This window comes from Eptesicus fuscus, chromosome 5 (genome assembly GCF_027574615.1).
Source record: "Eptesicus fuscus isolate TK198812 chromosome 5, DD_ASM_mEF_20220401, whole genome shotgun sequence".
Classification (NCBI taxonomy): Eukaryota; Metazoa; Chordata; class Mammalia; order Chiroptera; family Vespertilionidae; genus Eptesicus; species Eptesicus fuscus.
Window position 1 is genome coordinate 9,137,440 of NC_072477.1, and position 25,677 is coordinate 9,163,116.

The 25,677-nt window shown below is 39.2% G+C and overlaps 1 protein-coding gene across 2 annotated transcripts; it reads right to left on the reverse strand.

Moving 5' to 3' along the window:
* Positions 1 to 1,108: 1,108 nt before the first annotated feature.
* Positions 1,109 to 25,667, reverse strand: CPSF2 (cleavage and polyadenylation specific factor 2). 2 transcript variants are annotated; one of them, XM_054715817.1, is made up of 16 exons: positions 25,473 to 25,667; positions 21,990 to 22,051; positions 20,226 to 20,408; positions 18,759 to 18,918; positions 18,569 to 18,674; positions 16,802 to 16,931; positions 15,840 to 15,955; positions 14,533 to 14,720; positions 13,555 to 13,845; positions 10,105 to 10,205; positions 9,565 to 9,765; positions 7,340 to 7,492; positions 4,723 to 4,948; positions 3,156 to 3,455; positions 1,885 to 2,019; positions 1,109 to 1,503 (listed from the first exon to the last, which is right to left on the reverse strand). In XM_054715817.1, the coding sequence occupies exons 3-16, from the start codon at positions 20,372 to 20,374 to the stop codon at positions 1,411 to 1,413; spliced, it is 2,349 nt and encodes a 782-aa protein (XP_054571792.1). In that variant the 5' UTR covers positions 20,375 to 20,408; positions 21,990 to 22,051; positions 25,473 to 25,667; the 3' UTR covers positions 1,109 to 1,410. The 2 variants fall into 2 exon arrangements, with proteins under 2 accessions (XP_054571792.1, XP_054571793.1); XM_054715818.1 differs by lacking the exons at positions 18,569 to 18,674; positions 18,759 to 18,918; positions 20,226 to 20,408; positions 21,990 to 22,051; positions 25,473 to 25,667 and adding an exon at positions 17,860 to 17,912.
* Between the last annotated feature and the right edge of the window lie 10 nt (positions 25,668 to 25,677).

The following is a 25,677-nucleotide window of genomic DNA, read 5'->3' on the forward strand; positions in this document are numbered from 1 at the left end:
TGGGAAAATAAATAGAATTTTAGGCTTACTCTATTCAGGAATAAGAGTTTAAGTGAAACTTTTTCAAAGTTCTGCAAGGAAAACATACTCTCCATCTTCTGTGTGTATCTGGTTTTCAGTATCAGAAGTCAGTAAAAATATAACCCACAAGAAAAGCTCTGTACGCATTTGCAATGGAATGAACTGAATTCTAGTCTGATAGCATTTATATGGAACTATACATAGTTAAATAAGACTGATCCTTCTAAAAATGCTGAGTGTAAAGAGGAGGGCTTAAATACTTACAAAACAAGCATAAAGACCTGCCACAATCAAGCTACACGCTAAAAAGGCATCAACAGATTACAATAGGGCGACATGATTTTCATTTTTAAGTTCAACGGAAATTGCATATATTCCGTTTTTATTCTTAAACACGGGTGGTGTATACTGTTATCGGGGCTGCCAAGATATGAGAACAGAAAGGATGACCGTCTCCAGTTTCAACATTACTTTCGTAGTAATGTATATAAACTCTAACCACTGCTTAGGCAAACTCGGGAGAAAGCAAGCCTAAAAGATGAAAATGTTTACAGCTTGTAAATCAATGATACTATTATCTTATCAAAATGTGAGGTTCAAATTTATTTCCTTGAAAACAGAGCACTGAACAGTTTCTAACACAGTCATCTATCTAGCTGGTAGTTAAGCTGTGTCTAACGTGTACACAGAACCCTTAAGACTAGCACATCGAGGAATTCTTTTGAATTATGTGTATTCAGACGATGGTGCTATAATTCAAATTGAACAACAACAAAATCTTGATAAAACAAGAAATGGAATAAAAACTGATTTCTGAACCAAATGTGTCCAACCTCACACTAGTGAATCTGGGAAATACAGCATGGAGCAGATAAGCTGCACGTGAAGACAACTGCATATTATAATTCAAGAGAATAGTCACAGCCCATACTCTACCTTTTCTTTTAACTAGGTAGGCCTCAAAGAACTTTTATCAGTTTTTTTTTCTAATAGCACATCTTTTCTAAATAATTCTGTTTGCATTCCAGAAAATATAAGAAACAGTTTGCAAGAATTCATGCAAATATGTTTCTCTAAGGCCATGAACTGGTTTGCTAAGTTGCATTGTTTTATTCAAGTAAAGAGCCCTTCTACAGTTAGATTCTGTAAAGGAAAGCAAGTACCTTCTTCACCTCTCAGGCCTGCACACACATTAGGTCTCTCCCATTCAAAGCCAAAAGGTAGAATGCTTATTAGAGCATTGCAAAATATTTACATTGTAAAAAATCTAATGTTTAGTTTTTCTGGTAGATTCTTTTTGTATATTACAAAAAAAAAAGCTCAAAAGCTTAGAATAAGAATCCTTTTTTCTTATAAAGGTCAAACAGATACTTCTTGACATGCTGTCCTTTACACAATGGCATACTGTTCATATAAAAGGTCTCTTATCCTATAAAAATCTTGACAAAGGCAGCCTTCTAATCCGATGCGTCCAGTTTCCGTCTAGAAACCAAGTGGAAAAAAAAAAGTTCTTTAGTACATTCTCTACCATTAATATGCAGACATAATAACCAAAATATGTTAACTAGATTACTTTAGGATTGGTCAGGAAATGGATTGCTCTGATTCACGGAATATGGATATATTATTCAAGTCATGAATTTTACATACATATAAATGTCAGAGAATTCAAATAAAAATTTACAATAAAATTATCAAGTCTTTGAGAGTCACTTTTTAAAGCCTTCAAGGTCATCATTATGAATATAAATTACTGATTTTCAGTTTTGTGAAATTACCAATCAAGAATTATAGAAGTCAAAATGACAAAACATCAGAAGCAGCTGTTCAATTCAACCCTTATTAATTAACAAACACGCTTACTCTACGAACTGCTACTTGATTGTTGCAAACAAGGACACCTCCAACAAATTCAGCTTGGATCCCCTCCCGTAAGAGAACTTGCTTGAAGTCGGACAGTCTTGGTTCGTTCATGAAGACGGACTGGTGTCCAGGAACCTTGGATAAGGGGGAAGGGGAAGAACTTCAAACAGAGGACTAGACACATAGCTGTACTGACGGAAGTAAAACAACCCATGATCTTTAAGACATTTTCTATTATTCCCTGAAGTCCTTTGACAGATCATTTCAAGACTGTAAATCACATTCCAAGTTGTTATTCTGAATCTCACCTCATTATTTGACATTACAAAGGCCTTCACATGTTCTGAATGCTTCACAATCAATTTTATTAGTCATGCCTCGTAATAACAGGCATTTGGGAATGTTGTGCTCTGCGCTCACCCACTTGCCTAAGGGGTCAACTAGAGTGCCAGCAGGCAGAGCTGAACCAAAACCCCTTTGCTTAGCTCAGAGGAGATTTTCTCCGATCCCAGTGCCACTTCCCTCCTCCCTCAGAGCGAATGCAGTGGATGCTACGGGCTTTAGAATCACAAAGACAAGTGGTTCAACCTAATGCTGCTCCTTTGAAATTGCTTTGACGAGTGCTAGCTTCAGCACAGAGAAAAAATTCTAACTCCTCCCCATCTCAGGAGTAGTGCTGGCAGGGATGGAGGCTGTCTCTATTCTTTACTGCTTAGAAGGGCTAAGCCATCACTTGACATGCATGTAAGACTCTTATAATACAGTCTTAATGTTGTAAGTTAATTCCCCGAAACCTTTGCTAAGTAGATATCTCTTGAGAACATGTCAACACTAGACTAGAATTATATTTATACTAAATAAAGATTTCTAACTATATCAAAACCGAGTGGTTTGAACTGAATTGACAACAGTGGAGTGCAGGAGTATGACATTCTGAGAAAACTATAAATCTCCCAATTAGAGGCAGGTAGACAATTCTCACAATCATCAAACTTAAAAATTCATACTGGAAAAAAACAAAAACAATCATGAAACAATTATGTATCTTCTAAGAACATCTACTAACCGTTTCCTTTAAGTTGTTATTATTCCCTAGCCATACCACACACACACACACACACACACACACACACACACACACACACACAGAAACATAATGAGTAATCTTTCTAAAAAACTCCAAGATCAGCCTAAATATGACATATATTGTAAATGGAAAACTCAAGGATGACAAATGAAAAAAAAGACAGAAGCAGCGCATGCTTTCCTACCTCATTAGGTGGCAAGGGTTCCAAAGTAGGGATGATCTCACTTTCTTCACCTGTTTCTTTCTCATCATCTCCAAACAGACTTTTCATGGCCTTTTGTTGGGCGATAACACTAGAATCGGAAGGTGCGTCCACTTGCATTTCTGAGTCCTCTCCATCATCCTTCAGTTCTCCTTCTTCTAAAATAACTCCTGTGTCCACTTTGGAAACTCTCATGTCTAAGACACCATCTATCCAAGCCAGTTCAGCGTCCTTGGCCTTACAAAACTGAAGGGAGCTAACAAGTGAGTCTTTTAATCTCACCTACACATGCAAAGTGGAAGAAGAGAAATAAAATCCATGAATAAATTAACTTATTACTGTCATTTTCTAAGTCTGGTAATGTGCATTAAAATTTCAAAATCTTTCACTCAACTGATCCTTACCATGATTGGTAATGACCTAATGACCTGTAAGATCACTTGGCCCCTGTCTACTTTCCAAAATAAAGCTTCTTAACCCAGATTGCATATTGGGGTCACACAGCAATTTTATTTTTTTTCATTTATCAGTGCCACTTGCAACGATTCAAATATAACTAGTGAAAATAAGGGCATTGAGACCCCTAATTCCCCCAAAGATTCCCCAGATGTACAGGTGAGGTTGAAAACCACTGGTAAGTGTCATTCACTAATACCTGATGGTACTGGAGCAGTACTGAGTTGCTTAGAGTTTTCTAAATAAGCCATGAGGTTTCACACCTCCATATTCTTAGAATGAATGACTGTTTTGCCTGGTAAATTCTAATCCATTTTTCCAAACAAATATAGACATCACTTCTGCCTTCACTGACACCATCTCCCACTAACAAATAAGAATTAATCAATTTCTCCTCTATTCCTATTTTCTGTGCCTGTCTCTTTTTTTTTCTATTAGTAGAACCCTGAAATCTGTGAATTTTTATAAAATTTTTGAATTCTTGAACATTCACCATTTCCCTCAGCTGTGTATTTTTGCAAATGTAGTTCCCTCTCTTTCCTAGTCTATATACATCCCTGAGAATCCATCTATTAGGATTTGGCTTAGTAATCACTTCCTCTGGGAAATCTTTTTTTTTTTCCTTAATATATTTTTTTATTGATTTCAGAGAGGAAGGGAGAGGGAGAGAGAGATAGAAACATCCATGATGAGAATCATGGATCGGCTGCCTCCTGCAAGTCCCCCACTGGGGATCGAGCTCACAACCCGGGCATGTGCCCTTGACTGGAATCGAACCTGGGACCTTTCAGTTCGCAGGCCAACACTCTATCCACTGAGCCAAACCAGCTAGGGCCTCTGGGAAATCTTTTGTAACCTCTAAATATGGGTTGGTCTCCCTCTTTAGACTCTCACAACATCCTCTACTTTCTCTATGAAAGGTATAACCGTGTGATTAATACTATTTCCTTGCTATAAGCCCCACAGACTGAGATCTGCTAGGGCAGGGGACCACGTCTGTGTTACTCACGGCTATATTCCTAATGTAGCTGTCCGTCCTAATCTGCAACAGGAAGCACTTCCTTTTGGGTGGCTCTAGTGCCAGCACGCTTACCTGGTAGATGTGAGTCTCACTGGTGGCGTCCACAGTCTCGTGCAGCTTCGGCATGTACACTTTAATATCTTTCCCACCGAACGCACGGCAGCACTCTGCGAGATCCTGACTGGCCTCTGGAGGTCCATGGACAATGATCAACTGTCGGGGTTTCATCTGATTAATGATCTTTTTAATGGAATCCCCATCAGAGCGTCCTTCATAGTCTATGTAAGTAACCCTGGCTCTGTAATTAGACATAATTATTCAATCTTACTTTTCTGATAATTCAAAACTAGAATTTAATGACTTTTATTATCCAGAAAGAAACATATATAGTATATAAAATGAGGCTTTAAAGAACACACGTGTGTTATATTATTAATGTGTATTTGAGGGAGGTATTATGGATTTTGTAATAGGTGTTATTAGAAAAAAATGGCTCACTATACAAAGAAAAATAAAACTGAGTCTTCACCTAATGCCACATAAAACAGCAGGTGAGTTGAAGCCGTAAAAAAAAAGTGAAGCTTTAGATTAAGGAATAAAATATAAGAATTATTTTTGTGACCAAGGACAGGAAAGGATTTTTTAAAATATGAAACCCCAAATACCTAATGAGAAATATTCTATTACTAGAGGCCCAGTGCATGATTGAAACATGCACGTGTAGGATCCCCTACACGCTTTCGCTTTTCGCGGTGAAGCTGGGTGCCTGTCCGCTGGTGCCCCACGCCTTTCAGAAGCCTCCGGCTCGGCAGAGGCTTCTGAACGGCCTGGTGCCGGAGCAGACAGGCCCCCAGCTCCCCCACTTTTGATGGTCCGCAGCCTCTGAGGGGGGCTACCCTGCTGTTGAGAGGCGCAGGGGGCGGGACGGCCGCTGAGAGGGGCTGCCGCGGACACCTGGCTACCCTGCCGTTGAGAGGCGCAGCTGGGTGTCGCGGCAGGCCCCCTCAGCGGCGTCAGATCTGGCCATTGAGAGGCACAGGGGGCGGGAGTCCCGCCCCCTGCGCCTCTCAACAGCAGGGTAGCTCCCCTCAGTGGCAGTGGATCCATGCCTCTCAATGGCCGGATAGGCCACCCTGAGTCCCGCCCCCCAGCCTCCCGCCGCCCAATCGTGGGCGTAGCGGAGTGATGGTAATTTACATGTTACTCTATTATTAGATAGGATTTCCTTACATCAAAATTAAAGATGTTTTTAAACGAAGTAGACCATGGGCAACTCTTATAAACAAACTAGAGGCCCGGTGCATGAAATTCGTGCATGGGGGGGAATCCCCTCAGCCCAGCCCTCACCCTCTCCAATCCAGGACCCCTAGGGGGATGTCTGATTGCCGGTTTAGGCCCCAGGGATTGGGCCTAAACCGGCAGTTGGACATCCCTCTCACAATCCTGGACCACAGGCTCCTAATTGCTCACCTGCCTGCCTGCCTGGTCGCCCCCAAATGCCCCCCTGCCAGCCTGGTCACCTCCAACTGCCCCCCCCTCCGCTGGCCTAGTTGCCCCTCACTGCCCCCCACACCGGCCTGGCCGCCCCTCTTGGCCCCCCCCCCGCCGGCCTGGTCGCCCCACGCAGCCTGCTATTCAGTTGTCTGGTCATCCTTCACTACCCCCCTGCCAGCCTGGTCGTAGGCAGCCATCTTGTGAGGGCGTGATGGTCAATTTGCATATTACCTCTTTATAATATAGGGTACTAGAATGGGAGGTGATACTTATTGGCATTGTCTAAAACCAGCCAGCAATAATATCCAGAATATACACTGAACTCCTGAAAAATCAATTAACAAAAAGGCAGCAACCTCTAGAGAAAAATGCACAAAAGATATAAACATGGACTTTACCAAAGAGAAAACAAAAACCGTAACAAGCATCTGAAGATATAATCAAACTCAATAGTAATCACAGTAAGACAAATTTAAACAGCACTGACATACTACTTCATACTATGAGACGGGAAAACATTAAAGAGGTAGATAAGCCGAATGTGCTGGTGAGACAGGGAAGAGGAAGCTCCTGCTCTGCTAGTGAAAACATAAACTGGGTCAGCCATTCTGGGGAGACCTTTGCGAACCTGTTGCTATGCATCATTGAGAACTTAGCTTTACCCAAGAATAATACTAAATGATATCACTGGACAGTATAAACCCATTTGCTCTCTAATGAGTTTTTTAAAATTCCAAAGTGATGATTTACTGGTGTTAACTGTACCAAGCAGAGAAGGAAATAAAGCTTTCTGAACTACTTCAGGTCACGATAGCAGTTTTAAGATATTAGGACACTAGAAATCTCTAAGTCAAGAAGTATATTAAACAAGCACTTGGGAAAACTAAACCTGTGAATTGTATGCCTTCACCTGCTACTAGACATACTAAAAATGCCAAAAAGAATGTTTCTTTATATAAATGTACAATTTAATGTTTAACCCCTCCTCTCCACCAATTCAATTACTCTGACATTCAGATATAATTAATGAAGAGAAAATACCTCCATACTTCGCAATTATTTCCATGAAAAAATAAATTAAATTTTGAAAGTGCAAACTTACTGGAGGATATTCAGTTTCACTTTGGAAACAATGTAAATTATATAATTCAAGTGTTTGAAATTTTTATTTACAAAATGCAATGAAAGCACTTACTTTATTTCAATAGATTCTGTCATAGAAATACACTTGGTAGGAACATCAGATAAATCCTGATCCATGGGTTCATCTCCATTTGTCAAGCCAGATTCTAATTTGCTTTTTTCTTCTTCAGTAGCTTGAAGTTCTGGCACCAAGAAATCCTCTGGTCTAAATAAGAAGTCTCTAATTAGAAGTAGTAACAAACAAACTAATATTATGTTACTATAACTAACTAGTAGATGGCATAATTTTTAGACTCCTCACATATCTCAAGATTTAAATATACAGTTGATCCAAAGCCAATGCAACTTCATAGTATCAATTATCAGATGACTGCATATATTATGTTCTTCATGGCCATTAAGGAGTACTCTTTAAAACACACCTTGTGAGCCAGTGAGAGCCCCCAGACAGGTCATCAGAAGATCTCAGTGGTTAGTGTAAGTACTATTACAGCCCAGCTCTGCATTTGTTTCCAGTTTCTGTGGTTTCCCTGGCCACCTCCCAATTCTCATAAACCTCATACATCCTTTGATTTCTTTAAGATCCCCAGTCCTCCCACCCCTGCTCAAAGAAAGCAGGTAACCCTCCATTTGCACATTAACAAGAAGACTGGAATACAAAATCATCAGCTCCCTCAAAAGCTCTTGTCTTTATTTCATCAAACTGTTAACACATCTATCTTCCCATTTTTACCTCCAGTATCAGAGATTTGAATGTTAAAATTAAAAAACCAACTTTTAAAACTGTTTTCTCTAACTACTGTAATTGTTGGAATCCCAACCTGTTACCCAGCACCTAAACTGCTGCCGCTTCTTTCCCCTGAAGCCCAGTCGCCCATTGTCATCCACCTAATAACAGCAGCAGTAGCAGCCACCGGAAGTGCATTTACTATGAGTCAGACTGTATGCTAAGTGCCTTAAAAACAACAACCGTAATTCTTACCCCATTTTTCAGACAAGGAATTGAAGCTAAAAAGCACTATCCATATGCTAAACAGATTGGCCATTAATTAAGTGGGATGGTAAGCAAACTCACCAATGCTGTTTAGATTATTTTTCTTCTCTACTATTTTAGACGTCCAAGTAGACAGTGGAATTTTCCTAATTAAACCCAAGAGTGAGTTTAAAACCTAAGTCCACAATAGGCTCAAGACAGTATTATGAAAGTACAAAGAGTAACAAGAGAGAAACCGTGTAGAAGTAGCAAGGGAGAACCAGGGAAGGTTTCCAATAGTTTGTGGGGCCAGATTTAGCAGCCCAGACACCTGGGATGGGAAGGTGGAACGAAGCAGAAGAAACATGTGCAAAGGGGTAACGTGAAAAAGCTGAGAAGGAATCTGAGAAGGCTGGAGAACACGGACGTAGCAGGAGGATGTAGAAACATCACAGAACAGGAGGGAGAAACTAGACCGTGAAAGACACTGTGCAGTGCTAAGGCACTGACAATTACCTGAAAGCAACAGGCACCCTAAGGGATCTTGATACAGCATAGTGTTTTCAGATTTGAGATTAGAACATGTGATTTCAGTTCTTTTTCTAATTGTGGGTATAGATTTTGTAGATTTTCCATGGTTCCACTCATGCTATCTCATGTTTTTCTGGTAAGTAAAACATGCGTGTAACACTATCTGAGACATAACCCATTTCCCAAACTTAACATAATCACACCCATCAAAAGTTCTTCCTATCCTAAGTCTCTTCCCAATGCATGTCCTTTATCTCTCTTTGTAAGTGGGAAATAGAAGTCTTCATCCTAAGTAATAAAACTACCAGCTCTCCGCCCTAGCCGGTTTGGCTCAGATAGAGCATCAGCCTGAGGACTGAAGGGTCCTGGGCTCAATTCCAGTCAAGGGCACATGCTCGATCCCAAGTAGGGGGCATGCAGGAGGCAGTCGATCAATGATTCTCTCTGATCATGGATGTTTCTAGTTCTCTCTCCCTTCCCTTCCTCTCTGAAAGCAATAAAAATATATTTAAAAAATAATAAAAAAATAAAGTGATACCTGAGTATAGAAAAACAAACAAAAACTACCAGCTCTCCTTTAATTTTAATTCTCTAGATGTTCCTCCACCTTCTTACTTTTACATTTCAAACTGTAAGTCTACATTTTTCAAGCAGTAGTTCTCAGAAAGCAATAAGGTACACAAAGACCAGAAAGACCAAATTCACTGGACTCAAATGGTAACACACTTGATACCTCTAATCTGTAAGAAAGAAAAGCTGTTTTGCTCACATACTTGATAATTTCTCCATATTCATCCCATTTAATTCTTTCTTCTGGGGCAGGAAACATGGGATAAGACTTTTTAGCCTGTTTGAAGAAACTTCCTTTCCGACTGCCTTCACCTTTCATCATCAGGTCGTGCTTAGTTTTATGAGCTGAAGGCTGGTCAATGTCTTCCTCAACATCACTTTCATCGCTGGAATCTATATCGGCCCTAGGAGGATTTTAGAATAGATAAAGATCACAGAGTCCCCAAAAGATTTTGAATTAATGCTCATAAAATTATTATTGAATACTGAATATTAACTGGATGGTAATACAATCACCAATATTATTGGGTTGATATTTTGTGAAACAGCATTAACTGTCAGTTAATAAATACATATTAATATTAGCAATGAAAGAATTTGATATTTCACAACCATTTGAAAGATGTAAAGAAAGTAATGAGGTTGAAACTAAGGTTAAATATTTTCAATTAAACTTTTTTGTCTTAGAAATGTTTTTCTCAAATTACATACATAAACTTATAATATGCCTGAAAATAACTCACTCTTTTGACTGCTCAAGTTTTTTAGCAGCTTCCTTCTTTAGCTTCTCTCTTTCCAAGTATTCTTCAAGTTCTTTCCCTTCAAGCTTTACCCGTTTCCTCAACTAAAGAGAGATAGCAGACGAAAGGAAATATCATTATTAGGAGATTAAGGTAAGTGAGGTGTGAGATATACTGCATCTCTAAATTGATTCGTCATCTTTAAACTAAATTTTTCTCTGAAAATTATTCAAGTGTCCATTATGGGCACTTACAGATCCTATTTAGATTAGTACAAAAATTGAGCTTTCCCATTTCTAGGATGGGCTTAATTTAAATCAAACTGGTTTCAAATCACCAATCAGAAAAAGAAAATACAGCTAAGAATTTTTACAATTTAATGTAGGCAAGACCTCCATATGACATAAAACCTAAAAGCCATAAAGGAAAATATGAATAAATATCCTATATAATAAAAGTCTAATATGCTAAATGTCCGGTCGACTGGTCAGCAGTTCAACCAATCAAAGCGTAATATACTAATGATATGCTAAGGCTGCTCAACCGCTCATTATGATGTGCACTGACCACCAGGGAGAAGACGCTCCAACCAGTAGATTAGCTTGCTGCTGGGGTCTGGCCCATCGGGACTGAGCAAGACAGGCCAGACATGCCCTGGAGCCCTCCTGCGGTCCCTCCCCGGCTGGCCAACCTCCCGCGTCTCTCCCCAGCCCTGATCATGCACCTGTGGGGTCCCTCGGCCTGGCTGGCCTGTGCCCTCTCGCAATCCAGGACCCCTCGGGGAATGTCAGAGACCCGGTTTTGGCACAATCCCGCAGGCCAGGCTGAGGGACCCCACTGATGCACAAATTTGTGCACCAGGCCTCTAGTGGCAGTATAAAAAATAAAATCATTTTAACATTTTAAATGTCATAGTTAAAAGAAACTGAAAAATCTATTTGCAGCACTATATGACTAGCAGAAGTTACTGTTTTCCTAAGAAAAAGATGATCAACACATCAGAAAAGAGCAAATATATAGGCAATTTCTAAAATAAGAAAAACAAATAACAGCCATGAAGACTTGTAGGATATATCTGGAGGTCAAGCCAATAGGAAGGACTTGTTGCTAGATTGATTATGGGTGTTAAAAGAAAAGTAAGGAAGTTAAAATAAGTTTTAATAACCTGTACATTAGAAGTCAGGAGAGTTTACTCCGGGAAGAAAGAGGTAGGGAAGACCATAAAGGGGGCATCTGAGGTACCGGTAATATTCTATTTCTTGGTCTAGATTCAGGCTAGCCAAGTGTGTCCGATTTGTGGAAATTCATCCCACTGTATGCGTACAATATGCACACTGTTCAATATATATTATACTTCAATGAACATTTTTTTTTTTAATTTCTGGATTTTTGGCTTGCGTAAACATGTGGAAAATGCTGTTATTCCCTGAGATGAGGAAAGCTCAAAAAAAAGGAAGTTTGTGAAAAGAGGAGACATAGTCAAAATTGTTTTGGATGTGACCAAGTAGAGGAAAAAGTAATAGATAATAGACAGAAAAGGGTAACTACACAAGAAATATCCCTAACAAGGTAAGAGGGAATGAATCCTGAGCATAAGTACTACTACTTAGGAAAAAATTAAAAACCTAACATTTCAAGTTTCAGCTTTGAATGTCATTTTCTATTTTTTTCAAACTTAAATCACGTTTAATATTCTTTTAAGAATTCCTCAAATGGCATATCTGCCTTAATTGAATTTCTAGTTATTAATGTTTTCTAATACAGCATTTCATATCTGATGAAACTGTTTCAAATATTTCTGAGCTCTTTAAACTTTGTATTTCTAAGCTATTAAAATAACCCAAAAGACAGTATTTTACATTGGTGTGCTTGCTTTGAATCCTTCCTCAATAATTCTGTATTTACAGTGAATGCGTATCAGATTTTAGTTACTATTACTATGGTTTTCTTAAGTAGAGTTAATAAGATACTCTTCCTACTCAGCTTTAACAAACTAGACATCCCTTAAAATGGCTGTATGAAGACAAAATGAAAAGCAGTCTTCTAAAACTCTGCCCAGCACTGGCAGTCATTAACCCATTCAATACCAATTGTTATAAACTTCGGGTTAATGATACTAGTTTTGGAAAATTGATATATTATGATCTTTTGGCATAATGGTCATTTGACTGTCTTGCTCCTATAACAGGAAATAAGGCAGCAGCAATGCAGATGCAGAAACAGGTGAGGCTACTTAGTGGTGAAAAGATAAGGGAATTCCTGTCTGACTCCCACTTCTCAGTTAACAACTCCCACAACATCACGTGCTATGGGTGAGGACTGAGATGGAGCTGTAGGCGTTTTGAGAAGAAAGAAGGTATGAAGTTGTCTTATGGGAAAGTGCAGAAAGAAATTGCCACAAAATGCTGAGTGCTAGTGTTGGGTGCCCTTCTCAGATGTGAGGTCAAGAATGTGCAGGAAAACGGATCCCCACAGCAGAGAGTTTAAGTCCTTGGGTACAGCCACACACTAAGCAAATGGTTTAACTAGTCAAGGTTTTGCCAGGTGAGTACAATAGCAGAAAGAAGGATAAGAGAGTTAAAGGTGTTCACAAAATAATGATGGACCACTGACTCAAAGCTGGAGTGAGGAAGAATAGCAAAAGTGGTGAGGTTCATGAATTTAAAGTCCCAATGGGACCAAAGAATTGTTGGCATGGCAGTAATAGAGTCATCTGTAAGGTCAGGGTGGGATGCCTGAGGTAGTAGAGATGTGGAAATTGTTCAATCATAACAAGGTTAAGGGCATGACCATAGGAATACACAGCATGAGGGTAAAAAAGATACTGAGGTGGAATAGAGGAAAAGATCACTAAGAAATAAGAGGTCAAGAAACAAGAGAGCCAAGGACCTGGGAAGAGAAGAATGCTAAAGTCATCAAGTGCTGAGTACGAGTGGACAGGAAGGCTATGAACCAGGGTCCGAAGTCACAGATGAATGACAGAATGACCAAGAGACCAGTAAATGTCCGGAACAAGGAGGGGTGAGTATACTGTCAAGTCTGACATAAGAACTGCAGACGGAAGAGAAATGGCTTCAAAGCTGCAATACATAACAAGAACACCCACCCCACCCAAAGTATATGGAACGTGAAAGGAGAAAGAAGGAAAAAGAGCGTCTACTTGGGAGGGCTCCAGGAAAAAGCATCATTAGGAAAGTGCCGGATTCCAACTAAGGAAGGGACGCAGAGCAACTTTTCAAAGGGGAAATGGAACACAGTGTATATGCATACCGTCTGGGGTGGTTCCAGAGGATACCATGGAAGGGTTTAAGAGTGAGTATTTCCATTTAAGTAGCTCTGATATTTGGGCTATTAAAGGTTCTCTACTGTTTTTCTGATAAAAATCTTGAAAGTTTTGAATTTTATAATGTATTCAAAACAGTCTTAAGATAAAGTTCATATGCAAGCACTTACCTCTATTTCTGTAACTTTTTCAGCAGGGTTATCAATTAAGAAACGTGCTAAAGTCCCAGGAGTAGTTCTGTAAGTTAGAATGATGGAGTTTTTAGGGTCCTCACACCACTGAATAAAGAGATCCCTTGAAAATCCACATTCCAGGTCAGGCTGGCTGGCAAGTACCACTTTAGGACTTGGTACTCGAGCCAAGTCAGAAAGACCATGACATAGAGAGAGATGGCGGAACTGAAACGGATTATTTCTTTTGTCTTCAAAACATCTCATCAATTTGTCACTCATCCATTCTACCTAAAATGGGGGAAAGATGACAATGATAAGAAAATGCTATATTATAACTTCAGTGTATTCTACCACAGTCAGGAAATTCGAGTTCTAGCTCAAGTGCGCCCCCCACCCCACCCCCACCCCCACATCGTTGCTTAAATTTGTACCTTTCTGACAAGCAGCCTATTTTCTGCTTCTGCCTCCATTAGATCCCACCACCCGTAGTATTCACCCCCAAAAATCCAATTTTGCATTATGTTTCACTTATAAATCACTTTAAGCCTATGGAGACGGCTGTGTATAAGTTCTAAATGAGTATCTTAACCCAGAGATTGCTATTTCAAGGACAAGAGTTTATTCAAAAGGAAGAGAAAAATGAATTCTAACATTCATAGCCTATGACGTTGGTTTAATTTTTGTCCCCATTTGCCATACTAAGTGCTAGAGGAGAAGCAACTTGCCCAATCTGTAAAATGGGGGGCGTGGGGGGGGGGGGGGAAACAAAACCTACTTCATAGGGTATAAGAATTAAATGAAATAATACATGTAAAGCAGAAAGCACAGTAAGTGGTTAATTTTTAGCTTTTATTATTGTCATCATCACATCCTCTTCAACAGAAAAATAAAATCTAAAGGGCAATTAAAACAGTGTTGTCCATAAGCCCAATCTGTGTAGCAAACTATATTACAAAGGATGGTGTAAAGACAAACCTGGGACTTAGAAAACTCCACCACATTGTAGCTGACGTTGTTCAGGAGTGCCAGGGAGTAGACACCCAGTCCCGCGTCTTTAGTTCTCCAGATCTGGTCGAGGAGCTGCGCAAGTTCCAGAACTCTGCCTGCAGTGTCCACCGCTATCAGCACGTTGCCATCCCCGCGAAGTGTCTCCAGGACATTTGCTAGAAAACAAGAGTGTAAAATCCTTATAGAACACAACAGTACTTTGCTACAAATTTAAAGAAAACTTTATCTCCATGTTTTTACTATAAAATCTATGACTTATAAATAAGCCATTACCAGGTCAGGTACAAAATAAAATAACTTTGTTCAGGATATTATAAATACTTTTTATTCTCTGAATACATCTTTCTCAGAGTGAAAAACAATGCCATTAACTCTCAATTTTTTTCACAGAGACATTAGAAATCACTGGTTTCCAACCCTTAATGTGGACTTTACATTAATACATACATGTTTTATATATGTATATGTATGCCTGTAGAATAAAATAGATCATATTCTCTCTGCCAACAAAAGCATCTTTATAAATAGATTTAAATAGATTCCCTTGCTCTAGATAAAAGTCTGTGTGAAAATATTTAGTAAAACCAACTCTAGCAAAAACAAGAATTGAAAACACTCTTAGTTAGTGTAACATAGTATACGAGTTATACTTTTTAAGTAGATAAACAAAGGCAGTGGTTTCAAAAATGTTTAAAAGTAGAATCCAAGCCCAGATGGTGTGGCTCAGTGGTTGAGCACTGAGCTATGAATCATGGTTCGATTCCCTTTCAGGGTACATGCCCGGGTTGCGGGCTCAATCCCCAGTAGAAGGGTGTGTAGAAGGCAGCGGATCAATGATTCTCATTTTTTTATTTTACTTTGTACCTGGCCTAGTAATGGCTTATTTATAAATCATAGTTTTTATAGTGAAAACATGGAGATAAAGTTATCTTTAATTCTGTAGCAAAGTACTGTTATGTTCTTATTGCTTTATATAAGATCTTTATATTTTGGTATTCCCTAGACATATACCAGTGAGTGCCAGGGAGAGCTAGCTATATGGTGAATGGCAGGGAGAAGCCAATCTTTATACCTATCCCACAAAAATTAAATTCAAACCAATGAAAGCATCTTTTTGTACAAAATATTGATATGGTCACATAGGTTTTTTTTTAAAATAACTAGAGTTAGACAATCTCTTATGACAAGAAAAGTGATAACCAGAACAGAACAAGCAGCAATTCACTCTACAAGCACTTCCATGGCTCTTTAAAAGGACCTTATGTAATACATACTCAGAAGTTGCTCATCTCTCTGTTTTCTCCTCGGCTGCACATATGTAGCATTAAATGAATCTGTGATAAGTAGGGAGGGTCTGCTTAGCATTTCCAGGGAACATCCATTTAAGTGGCTATAACAAATTTGAAGAAGAGAAATAATTTTATATCATTTCAAATAAACCTGAAAATCTTACATGAAAATAAGCAACGTCTTTTATAAGGCCTTTTTCCTCCTCTAACTATAAAAGTGTACATACATGCTCACTGATAAGAAAACCTGGTAAATTAAAAAAAAAAAAAAAGGAAAACCAAAATCTTCCAGAGTACCACCACTCAGACATCTATAATAATAAAAGCGTAATATGCTCATTAGACCAGACGTCCTTCTGCGTGACCTTCGGGACAAAGCCAGGGCTGCGAGGGAAGCCCGGGTCCTGGGTGCCAGAGAGAAGTCAGTGCCGGCAGCCGGGGAAGGAAGGTCTACTCTTGCATGATTTTCGTGCATCAGGCCTCTAGTGATGGATATAACATGCTATGAATACAAAATGAAGTAGTTAAAATTAAACTGCTGTGTCTCCTTTTAAAGGGACACAGCAGTTTAATTTAAATATAACTATATTAGATGATAATTACTGACGCTACAAAAAAAAAGACAAAGTTCCTTTAAATAGCAGGTCAAGAGCATATAAAGTATAGTTTGATGTACAAAAATTTATCTCCTTTGCAACAACTCCAGGGAGAAATCTGTTTTATAGAGTGGAAACTAACATGTAAATTTCAAATATATTTTTTATCTCTTAGTATTATAGTTTTCTCTTACAATGCAAATAATTAAGTAATTTTGAAAATATTCACTAATTGGTGCACTTAAATATCTTTAGATTTTGGTTAAAAAAATAACTGTTTTCTAATTTTCCCTCCAAAGTATAAAATAATACCAATTGTATTTCTATTAGCTTTTCTCTTGATATACCTACATCTCCCTCTTGTGGTTGAAGTCAACTGCATAAACAATTTCTTCTTCTCCATCTTTGACTATTTTCCATATGGTCCCACCTATCATATGACCAGCTGGCAGAGGTGTGATAGACAAGCCATGTCCTTTACCTAGATCAACGAGATAATGACAACACTCAGATTTCTCTTACATCCCTACAGAAAGGTTATTTATTTGTAAGCTATTTTTTAACAGGTAATATAGACAATGATACAAAATTCAAAAGTAAACAGGCATACAGTGAAATGCAAGTCTCACTCTCCTGTCCCCTGGCTACTCCATTCCCTCATGGAAGCAAATGCTCTTGTCATTTTATTAAGTACTAGAGGCCTGGTGCACGAAATTTGTGCTTTGCGGGGGGGGGGGGAGGGGTCCCTCAGCCTGGCCTGCGCCCTCTCACAGTCCAAGAGCCCTGGAGGGATGTCCGACTGACGGCTTAGGCCCACTAAGCCGTCAGTCGGACATCCTTAGCATTGCCAAGGAGGCGGGAGAGGCTCCCACCACTGCCGCTGTGCTTGCCCGCTGTGAGCCTGGCTTCTGGCTGAGCGGTGCTTCCCCTGTGGGAGCACACTGACCACCAGGGGGCAGCTCCTGCGTTGAGTGTCTGCCCCCTGGTGGTCAGTGCACATCATAGTGACCGGTCATTCCACCATTCGGTCATTTGCATATTAGCCTTTTATTATATAGGATTCTTACAGACATATTTGTGCTTCTGAATAAAAGGCTAGAGATTAGACTTAAAGTTACCATTACAAGTAAATTACTTAGTACAACCTAATAAATTTTATTATTTATATTAATATAATTATTACACAATTATTAAGTATTTACATTTTTGCTAACCTCTAAACTGCCCATTCCAACCTCATTAAAGAATTTATCCTATAGAAAAATTCAGTACATGCACCACTATTGAGACCACTGTTACTTCTTGGCTAAATCTTCAGATTCCACTGTTGCACCATTTTTTCAATGTCAGGATTCATATCTGAAAATCTTTAATACAATTATCTCTGTAGGTAGTAAATATAAACTTACTATGTAATTTCCTAACTTAATGAGAGAATAAACTTTTTAATGCTTGATTCTAGAATTCAGTCATTTTTGTCCTTTATGCTGCCATCGCATTCCATTGCCTTCAGTCACTACAGTCATCTGAGCTGCTTATTCTCCTCGACTTGTGAGCTTCCAGGAGGAGGATCTACCCACGTTACCTCTGTGCATTACACACAGTAGACACTAAATAAGTCTTTCCCAAGTTAAAGGTGAAAAGGCCTTTGTTGTTGCCCTAGCCAGTGTTGCTCAGTGGTTAGAGTGTCCACCCCCATACCACAGGGTCACAGGTTCGATTTCTGGTCAATGGCATTTATCTGGGTTGCAGGTTTGATCCCTGGCCCCAGTTGGAGCACAAATGGGAGGCAACAAATCGATGTGTCTCTCCCACATTGATGTTTCTCTCTCTTTCTCCCCCTCCCTTTCTCCTACTATCTCTAAAAAATCAATAGGAAAAAAATCCTCGGGTGAGGATTAACAACAAAAAGGCCAGAGTTGTTCACATTTTGTTAGTATTTCACTGGAATATTTTCCAATCCAAATGACTCAGGGGAGGTTCAGAGTTCTTATTAAAAAATGCTAATTTTTTATTCTTCAGACCACAGTGCCTACAACTTTTACAAATTCCCCTTGCATTTTTCAGTAAGTTAAATCCTATTAGTCCAATTATTTTATTGATGGAAATATTTTTTACCTTTCAAATTCACAATCTGAGAGAATTTCAACTGCTGTATTTTATCAAAGGCTGCATCCACGTCATCTAACGTGAACAGAGTGAAATCTTCTGTATTATGTCGAGACTACATGAATAACACAAATAAAAGGTTAAAAATGATCACTGCAGAACCGTTAACATTTTTTTTAATAGCTTATGCTTACATTACCTGGTAAAGATCATACATGAACATCTGTCCCATTTTATAAACAGGAATGGTCGCATAGATAGCGCAGTTCAGACCCAACTTCCCGACAGCGTATGGGAGGGCTCCGAGGTGGAGAGGATCGGGGTGAGACAACAGCACCGCATCTATCTGGTGAACGTGCCTGGGAGAACAGCAGCAAAATTACCATTTCCCTAGGCATGTTTTAAGGATGAGGACAGGACACTCAAAACTAATTCACCAATTCTGATTCCTCTCAGTATTCTGAATTGAAGAGTATGCTAGAGTAAAAGAACTAAAAGTATGATGCCTACAAATTTTAATTCTGACCACCCCTGTCCTGTATAGATAGCAAAATCATGCTATAAGTCACACTAAGTATATAGTGTATAGATACATTTCAAAGAGAAAAGAAACAGATACCACATGTAAGCTGATTTCAAATGTCTACCTTATATACCATTAATTTAAGTTCAAGAACTCAGCTTAGCCGAAACCGGTTTGGCTCGGTGGATAGAGCGTCGGTCTGCGGACTGAAAGGTCCCAGGTTCGATTCCGGTCAAGGGCATGTACCTTGGTTGCGGGCACATCCCCGGTAGGGGGTGTGCAGGAGGCAGCTGGTCGATGTTTCTCTCTCATTGATGTTTCTAGCTTTTTATATCCCTCTCCCTTCCTCTCTGTAAAAAATCAATAAAATATATTTAAAAAAAAAAAAAAAAACTCAGCTTAGAATTTCAGAAATGAAGGAGGAAATACTTAAACAGCCACATATTTATTATGGATTTTTGGCCCAGCTATTTATCGTGGCAATTGATAGCATATTCATTATAGTCAAACTTTACTTAATCAAGGAAGCATATGTTCTCATTGACAAAGGAAAAAAATGTTTTGCTACAAGTTCTAAGTTTTGTAAATATTTAAGTCTTCTTTCCTTCCCTAATTAGTACAATACTACAAACGTTACTGAGTTTTTCTCCAATGGGTTACTATTGTTTTGTATCTCACAGTCTATTCTGAGCAACAATTCTCAATGTCTGGCACCAAAAGATCAAAAAGTAAGCTCATGCAATCTGACTATAGAACTTTCACATGGAGGGTTTTTTCTCTCTTCAAATTCTTATAAACTTACTCTTTTCTAAAATTTGGGTGCAAAATTTTTACTGAGATCCATTAGCCAAGTAACGATTAACTTATGAGTATGCTGAATTTCAAATAACATAGCCTATTAGTTGATCAAACTTTATAAGTGAAAACTAGAAGCCTGGTGCACAAAATTCAACCGGACACTTAGCATATTAGGCTTTTATTATATAGGATAGTCATTCTTTGGCTCTTTGGCATAAGTAAAACTAAGTCTTTTAATATAAACTAAATTAGAGCAAAAAAGCAAACACTATTTAACATGAAAATAGTATTACAATGTAGAAAAGTTGATGTACTAGAAGTCTAGAAATATTAAAAGTAACTTACTTCCTCAGGGAATCGATAATATCCATAGAAAAGTGCTCATCCCAGCCACAATCCAATAAAAATCTAAATTCATCCACTTGGAGAAGATAACAAAGAGCAGATTCTTCTTGAACCCCAGAGAGGGTAGTTAATTTGATAATAGATGTCATTCTTTTTGGTCCAATAACAACAGTCCAAACGGTTCTTTCAAAAGAAAAAAATATATAATTAAGCATAATATACACACTAGACAAATTAAAATTATATATAATTTCTAAGTGGGCAGAAATTCCATAAACATGAAAAGCAAACATTTTAAAGACCCCTTTCCATCACTGCTAAGTTTAAAAGCGCAAACATCTTACACACAATTGTTTACAATGAGTATTGCAATGGCTCCCCAGTGTGATTTAATGAAAAGTAGTGGACTTGGGAATCAGACTCAAATTTGAATCTGCTCCTATGTGGTTCTGGGCAAGTTAATTAACCTTTCCTCACCCACATATCCCAGTCTATAAAACATAAATATTAATATATACTTAAAGATAGTAGAATTTATGTTGGGACACCTACTACACGTATTTCAAGAAAATATAACATGAACACATCTATTGAGATTTAGGACCTAAAACTCGAATTGTGGACTATTAAACAAATGTTATAAAAATATTCACTAGCAAAACAGATCTCCACAGAAACATTCCAGATTTCAGCTCCTTAAAATAAATTAGCCTTAGCTTTGACCAGGTAGCTCAGTTGGTCAGAGTGTCTTCCAGATACGCCAAGGTTGCAAGTTTTAGTTCCAGTCAGGGCACATACAAGAAACAACCAATGAATGCATAAATAAGTGAAACAACAAATTAATCTCTCTCTGCCTCTCCCTGAAAAACAAAAATCAATTAAAAAATAAAATAAATTAGCCTTGCCCAGCTGGCATGTCTCAGTGGTTGAGTGTCGACCTATGAACTAGGTCACCGTTTGATTCCCAGTCAGGGCACATGCCTAAGTTACGGGCTTGATCTCCAGTGTGGGGTGTGCAGGCGGCAGCCAATCAATGAGTCTCTCTCATCATTGATGTTTCTCTCTCTCTCTCCCTCTCTAAAATCAATAAAAATATATTAAAAAACAAAAATCACCAAGAGTAAAGGTGTGTTATTTGAGACCAAGGCTAAGGTCATCCATACCCTCATATTCCCAATTACTATGTATAGATGTGAAAGTTGAATAGTGAAAAAGCTAATAGAAAAAAACTGATTCATCTGAACAAGTAGGCTCTAGAACAAATTAAGCCTGAAACATCATTGGAGGCCAAAAAAAATGACAAAACTAAGGCTGTCCTACTTCACATTCATCATGAATGTGATGGCTCTTTGAAAATGGCAATATACTGGGAAAACTAGAAAGCAGCAGGAAAAGAGGAAAACCAAATGAAATGGACTGACCCCATAGAAGAAGCCATAGGTGTGAGTCTGCAGGAGCTGAGCAGAACATTGTGGACATCACTCATTTATAGAGTCACCACGAGCTGGAGCCAATGCGCAGGTAACACACGCACTACGATTTATTAACGGCCTAAGAGAAACTCTTTTCATCTCCAATCTACCTTACCTCCCACTTTACTTACACCATGAAGTGAAAACACAAAGTACCTCACAGATAGAATTGAATGAGTTCATGTTAAAACGTTTTGCACACAGACCTTGATTTCACCACATGAAAAGTATTTTTATTACAACTTCTCAGAATATAATAAAGCTATATCTTTATTAGACATTCATTACTTACTGATATCTAAGTCCTATATACGATGAAACACCATGAATTCAAAGTAAGAGCTCTTTACAAATCTAAAATATAAAGAAATAAGAAACTAATGAATGTGGCATAATGACTTACTTCAGTTTTAATTATGATGTTTAATTTCTATGTCTTCCCCTACAATAAACACTATGAGCAGCAACAAACAGTATGATATATGACCTTTTTTTAAAAAAAAGAAATTTATCACGCCTGGCCGGTATGGCACCAGAAGGTTACAGGTTCTATCCCAGTTGGGGCATGGGACAGAAGGCAGCCAATCAATATGCCTCTCTCACATCAATGTTTCTTTCTTTCTCTCTCTCTCTTTCTCTCTCTCCCCCTTCCTCCCTCCCTCTGGAAAATCAATTTAGAAAAAGAAACCTGTCATAATTTTAGGTAGCTTAAGCTGACATAAAACACACAGAGGTAAGATAATAAAAGACATAATAAAAAACAAAAGCAATAATATATCAAATTGATTATAATTAGGGGCTGAATATGCAGTTTAGGAAATAATATTTTTTAAATTGATATTCAGATGCCGGGCTAGTGAAGAAACTAGCCCGGCATCTAAATAGAAAAGGGCCAGATAGTGAAAGGCCTTGGGAACTTTGGACCTAGTTCTATAGGCAACAGAGAAACATTTTAAGATCCATTGTCAAGTAGGAAGATGACATGACCCAGATAACTGTATTTTAGGGATACTGGCTGATGTATATCCTATCTAATAATAGAGTAACATGTAAATTACCATCACTCCGCTACGCCCACGATTGGGCAGTGGGAGGCTGGGGGGCGGGACTCGGGGTGGCCTATCCGGCCATTGAGAGGCACAGATCCGCTGCCACTGAGGGGGGCCCCCCTCAGCGGCCGCGGACCATCAAAAGCGTGGGAGCTGGGTGCCTGTCTACTCCGGCACCAGGCCTTTCAGAAGCCTCCGCCGACAGGCACCCAGCTCCACCTCGAAAAGCAAAAGCGTGTAGGGCACCCTACCCGTGCATGATTCAATCATGCACTGGGCCTCTAGTGATTGATAAGAAGGTACAGAAAGTTGAGAGATAAAAAGAGGGAGTATTTAGCAAGCTACTTAATCCTTTCAACTTTATTGGTTCTTTTTTGAGGTTAAATTTCTTTAGCCCCCAAAATCTATATATATAAAAGCCTAAGTGACCATTAAGACCAGTTGACCAAACGACCAGTCACTATGATGTGCACTGACCACCAAGGGAGCATCTGCCCCCTGGTGGTCAGTGCGCTCCCATAGCCAACCTCCTAAGGTCCTTCCCCCTGGCCACCAGGCCCCAATCAGCCCCGATCGCTGGCCAGGCCGAGGGACCCCACCCGTGCACGAATTTGTGCACTGGACATGAATTCATCAATTATTATCTAAGTAACCAATGCTTGTAACTCTACATGTTTGATTCCTTTTTTAACTTCTTTCTGAATAGTCTGTTACCAACTCCTGGTTAGTTTTCCCTCAGAATGCCTTGCACATACGTCATTCTATTCCTACTGTCAGTACCTTAACACAGCGTTCCTGTTTCCTTGCTCCAGTCTTTCTGCCTTTATCTCAACTTAATCATTCCAGCCGGATTAATCTTCAGAAACACCCCTGCACACATTATCCCCTGCTCAGAAATCTAGGAAGGCTTCCTACTGCTTTAAGAAAAAAACACAGAAACCTGAATGCCTTCACTGGCAATAGAGGGCACCAGCAAGCTTGACATCACTGCTCACCATCTCAAGACCCACCTCAAATTCCACTTCCATACTAATTCCTGTCATTAGACTACCACAGGTTAGCCCAACAAAACTATAATGCAAGCCACAAATGTAATTTCAAGTTTTTTCAGCCGTACTGAAGTTTTACAGTTGAAATTAATTTTAACCTTTTGCACTCAGATGTCGAGTGTGACTCGACACGGTTAGCATAGGTAGCAGCTCTTTTTATACTCTTCGAATGTATCAATAATTTGAAATATAAAAAAATCCAAATAAATAAGTTTGTATGAAAAGAAACTCCAGTTTTTTATTCTACTGCCGCGCTTTGTAAAATCTGGGGTATTTAAAAAATTAAATCCCGAGTAGAATAAAGGAATTGAGAAAAAAGCAAGTGAGTGCAAAGGGTTAGTATACTTTTATTTAATCCAATATATATGTAATATTTCAACATGTAATAATTACTAAATTATTGAGATATTTTACTATTTTTGTATTAAGTCTTTGAAATCCAGTGTGTATTTCATATTTACAACACATCTCAACTTGATCCACTTACAATTTCAAGATGGATCTCCCGGTTACCGTAATAGCACAGAGCTAGACTCTCAAATCAATGCTTCCGAAGGCAGAACATTGTGTTCTGCCACTCCCAAAGTGCAGGCTGGCACCACTCTATTTTTATGTACATGTCTTAGGCTTGATTTTAATGGTATCACCAACCATTTAGCCTCCCAAAGTAAAAACTCTGGAGTCACCCTCTTACCACCAAATTGGCTGCCACCAATTGAATCCTATTTGACATTTCAGAAATGTCTCTCTGACATCCTTTAACTCTCCTACCCCAATTGAGGCACACACTACCTTACCTGAATGATTGCAATTTCCTCTCATCTAGTTTTCCTGTTCCAAGTTGATCCTCCATACACAGCTGCCATCTTTTAAAAAACAAATATACTCATGGCCCTTCCTTGTGCAAAGCATTCCGTGGCTTCCTCCTAACTATTGAATAAAATCTAAAATCTTTACATTCCAGTCCTCCATGCAGGAATGACCTTCTCTCGAATCTAGTAAATTCCTTTTGACCCTTCATGACCCAGCTCAAGTATTTACTCCTTAATAAAGCTTTTTTGGTGTCCTCAGGCAGTTCTTTATTTTAACCTAGCACAAACTGGGGACAAAAAAAAAACAAAAAACAAAAAAAAACAAACTACTTGTTGACTGGATACTGAATGCACCAAGAGTAAAGGTGGTAACCTTTGTATCGCCAATACCAAGCGCAGCACTCAAAGCAACATAAATGTGCAGAGGCTAGGAATGAACGCTAACCACATCATAAACGCCTTCTGGACAGTGTTTCATTGCAATTATCTGTCACGATTCCTTGCTCTCTCTCTCAATAATGACCCTGCATGTCGATGACAGCTAAGGGGAATTCTGCAAAATGCAAGGGGAAAGGAAGAGGTCCTGGTTGGCGCCTGAGCTGAATGCGGAGTCTCTTCCGGGTCACTTCCAGAAGAGCAGTGATTTCCTCCTAACAGGATCAGCGGGGGTGTAAATTAAAAAAAAAAAATTAGGAGATGGGCAATTGATAACTCAGGTCCGCCAGGTCACAGGAGCTCAGACTTGCCAGGGGTATGGCTAGTCTGACCTCCTGTTTGCTTAGGAGCCTGTAAAATAGATGGAAGGTGGCTGGCGAGCGGGAGACACCGAGGGTCGAAACAAATTTTATCCAAAAAGGATGCCTACTTTATTCCCAGTGCTTAGTAGCCTCCTGGTCTCTCAACCCGAGACGACGGGGAAACCCGGAGGGGGAGGCTGAGAACACGGTAGCCACGAGGCTCAGGAGGCAAAATGCTGGCGTCGGATCAACTCCTCCAGCACCGCGAGCTGCAAGGCGCAGGGAAGCAGCCAGAGGGAGGGAGGGGGCGCGAAGGAGGGAATCGAACGGACG

Coding starts and splice junctions, on each gene's coding strand:
- CPSF2 (XM_054715817.1), bottom strand. CDS start 20,374: ATGACATCTATTATCAAATTAACTACCCTCTCTGGGGTTCAAGAAGAA. Junction 18,919..20,225: donor ATTATCGATTCCCTGAGGAA/GTAAGTTACTTT, acceptor CTGTTCTCCCAG/GCACGTTCACCAGATAGATG. Junction 3,456..4,722: donor GTGAGACTCACATCTACCAG/GTAAGCGTGCTG, acceptor TTGCATGTGTAG/GTGAGATTAAAAGACTCACT.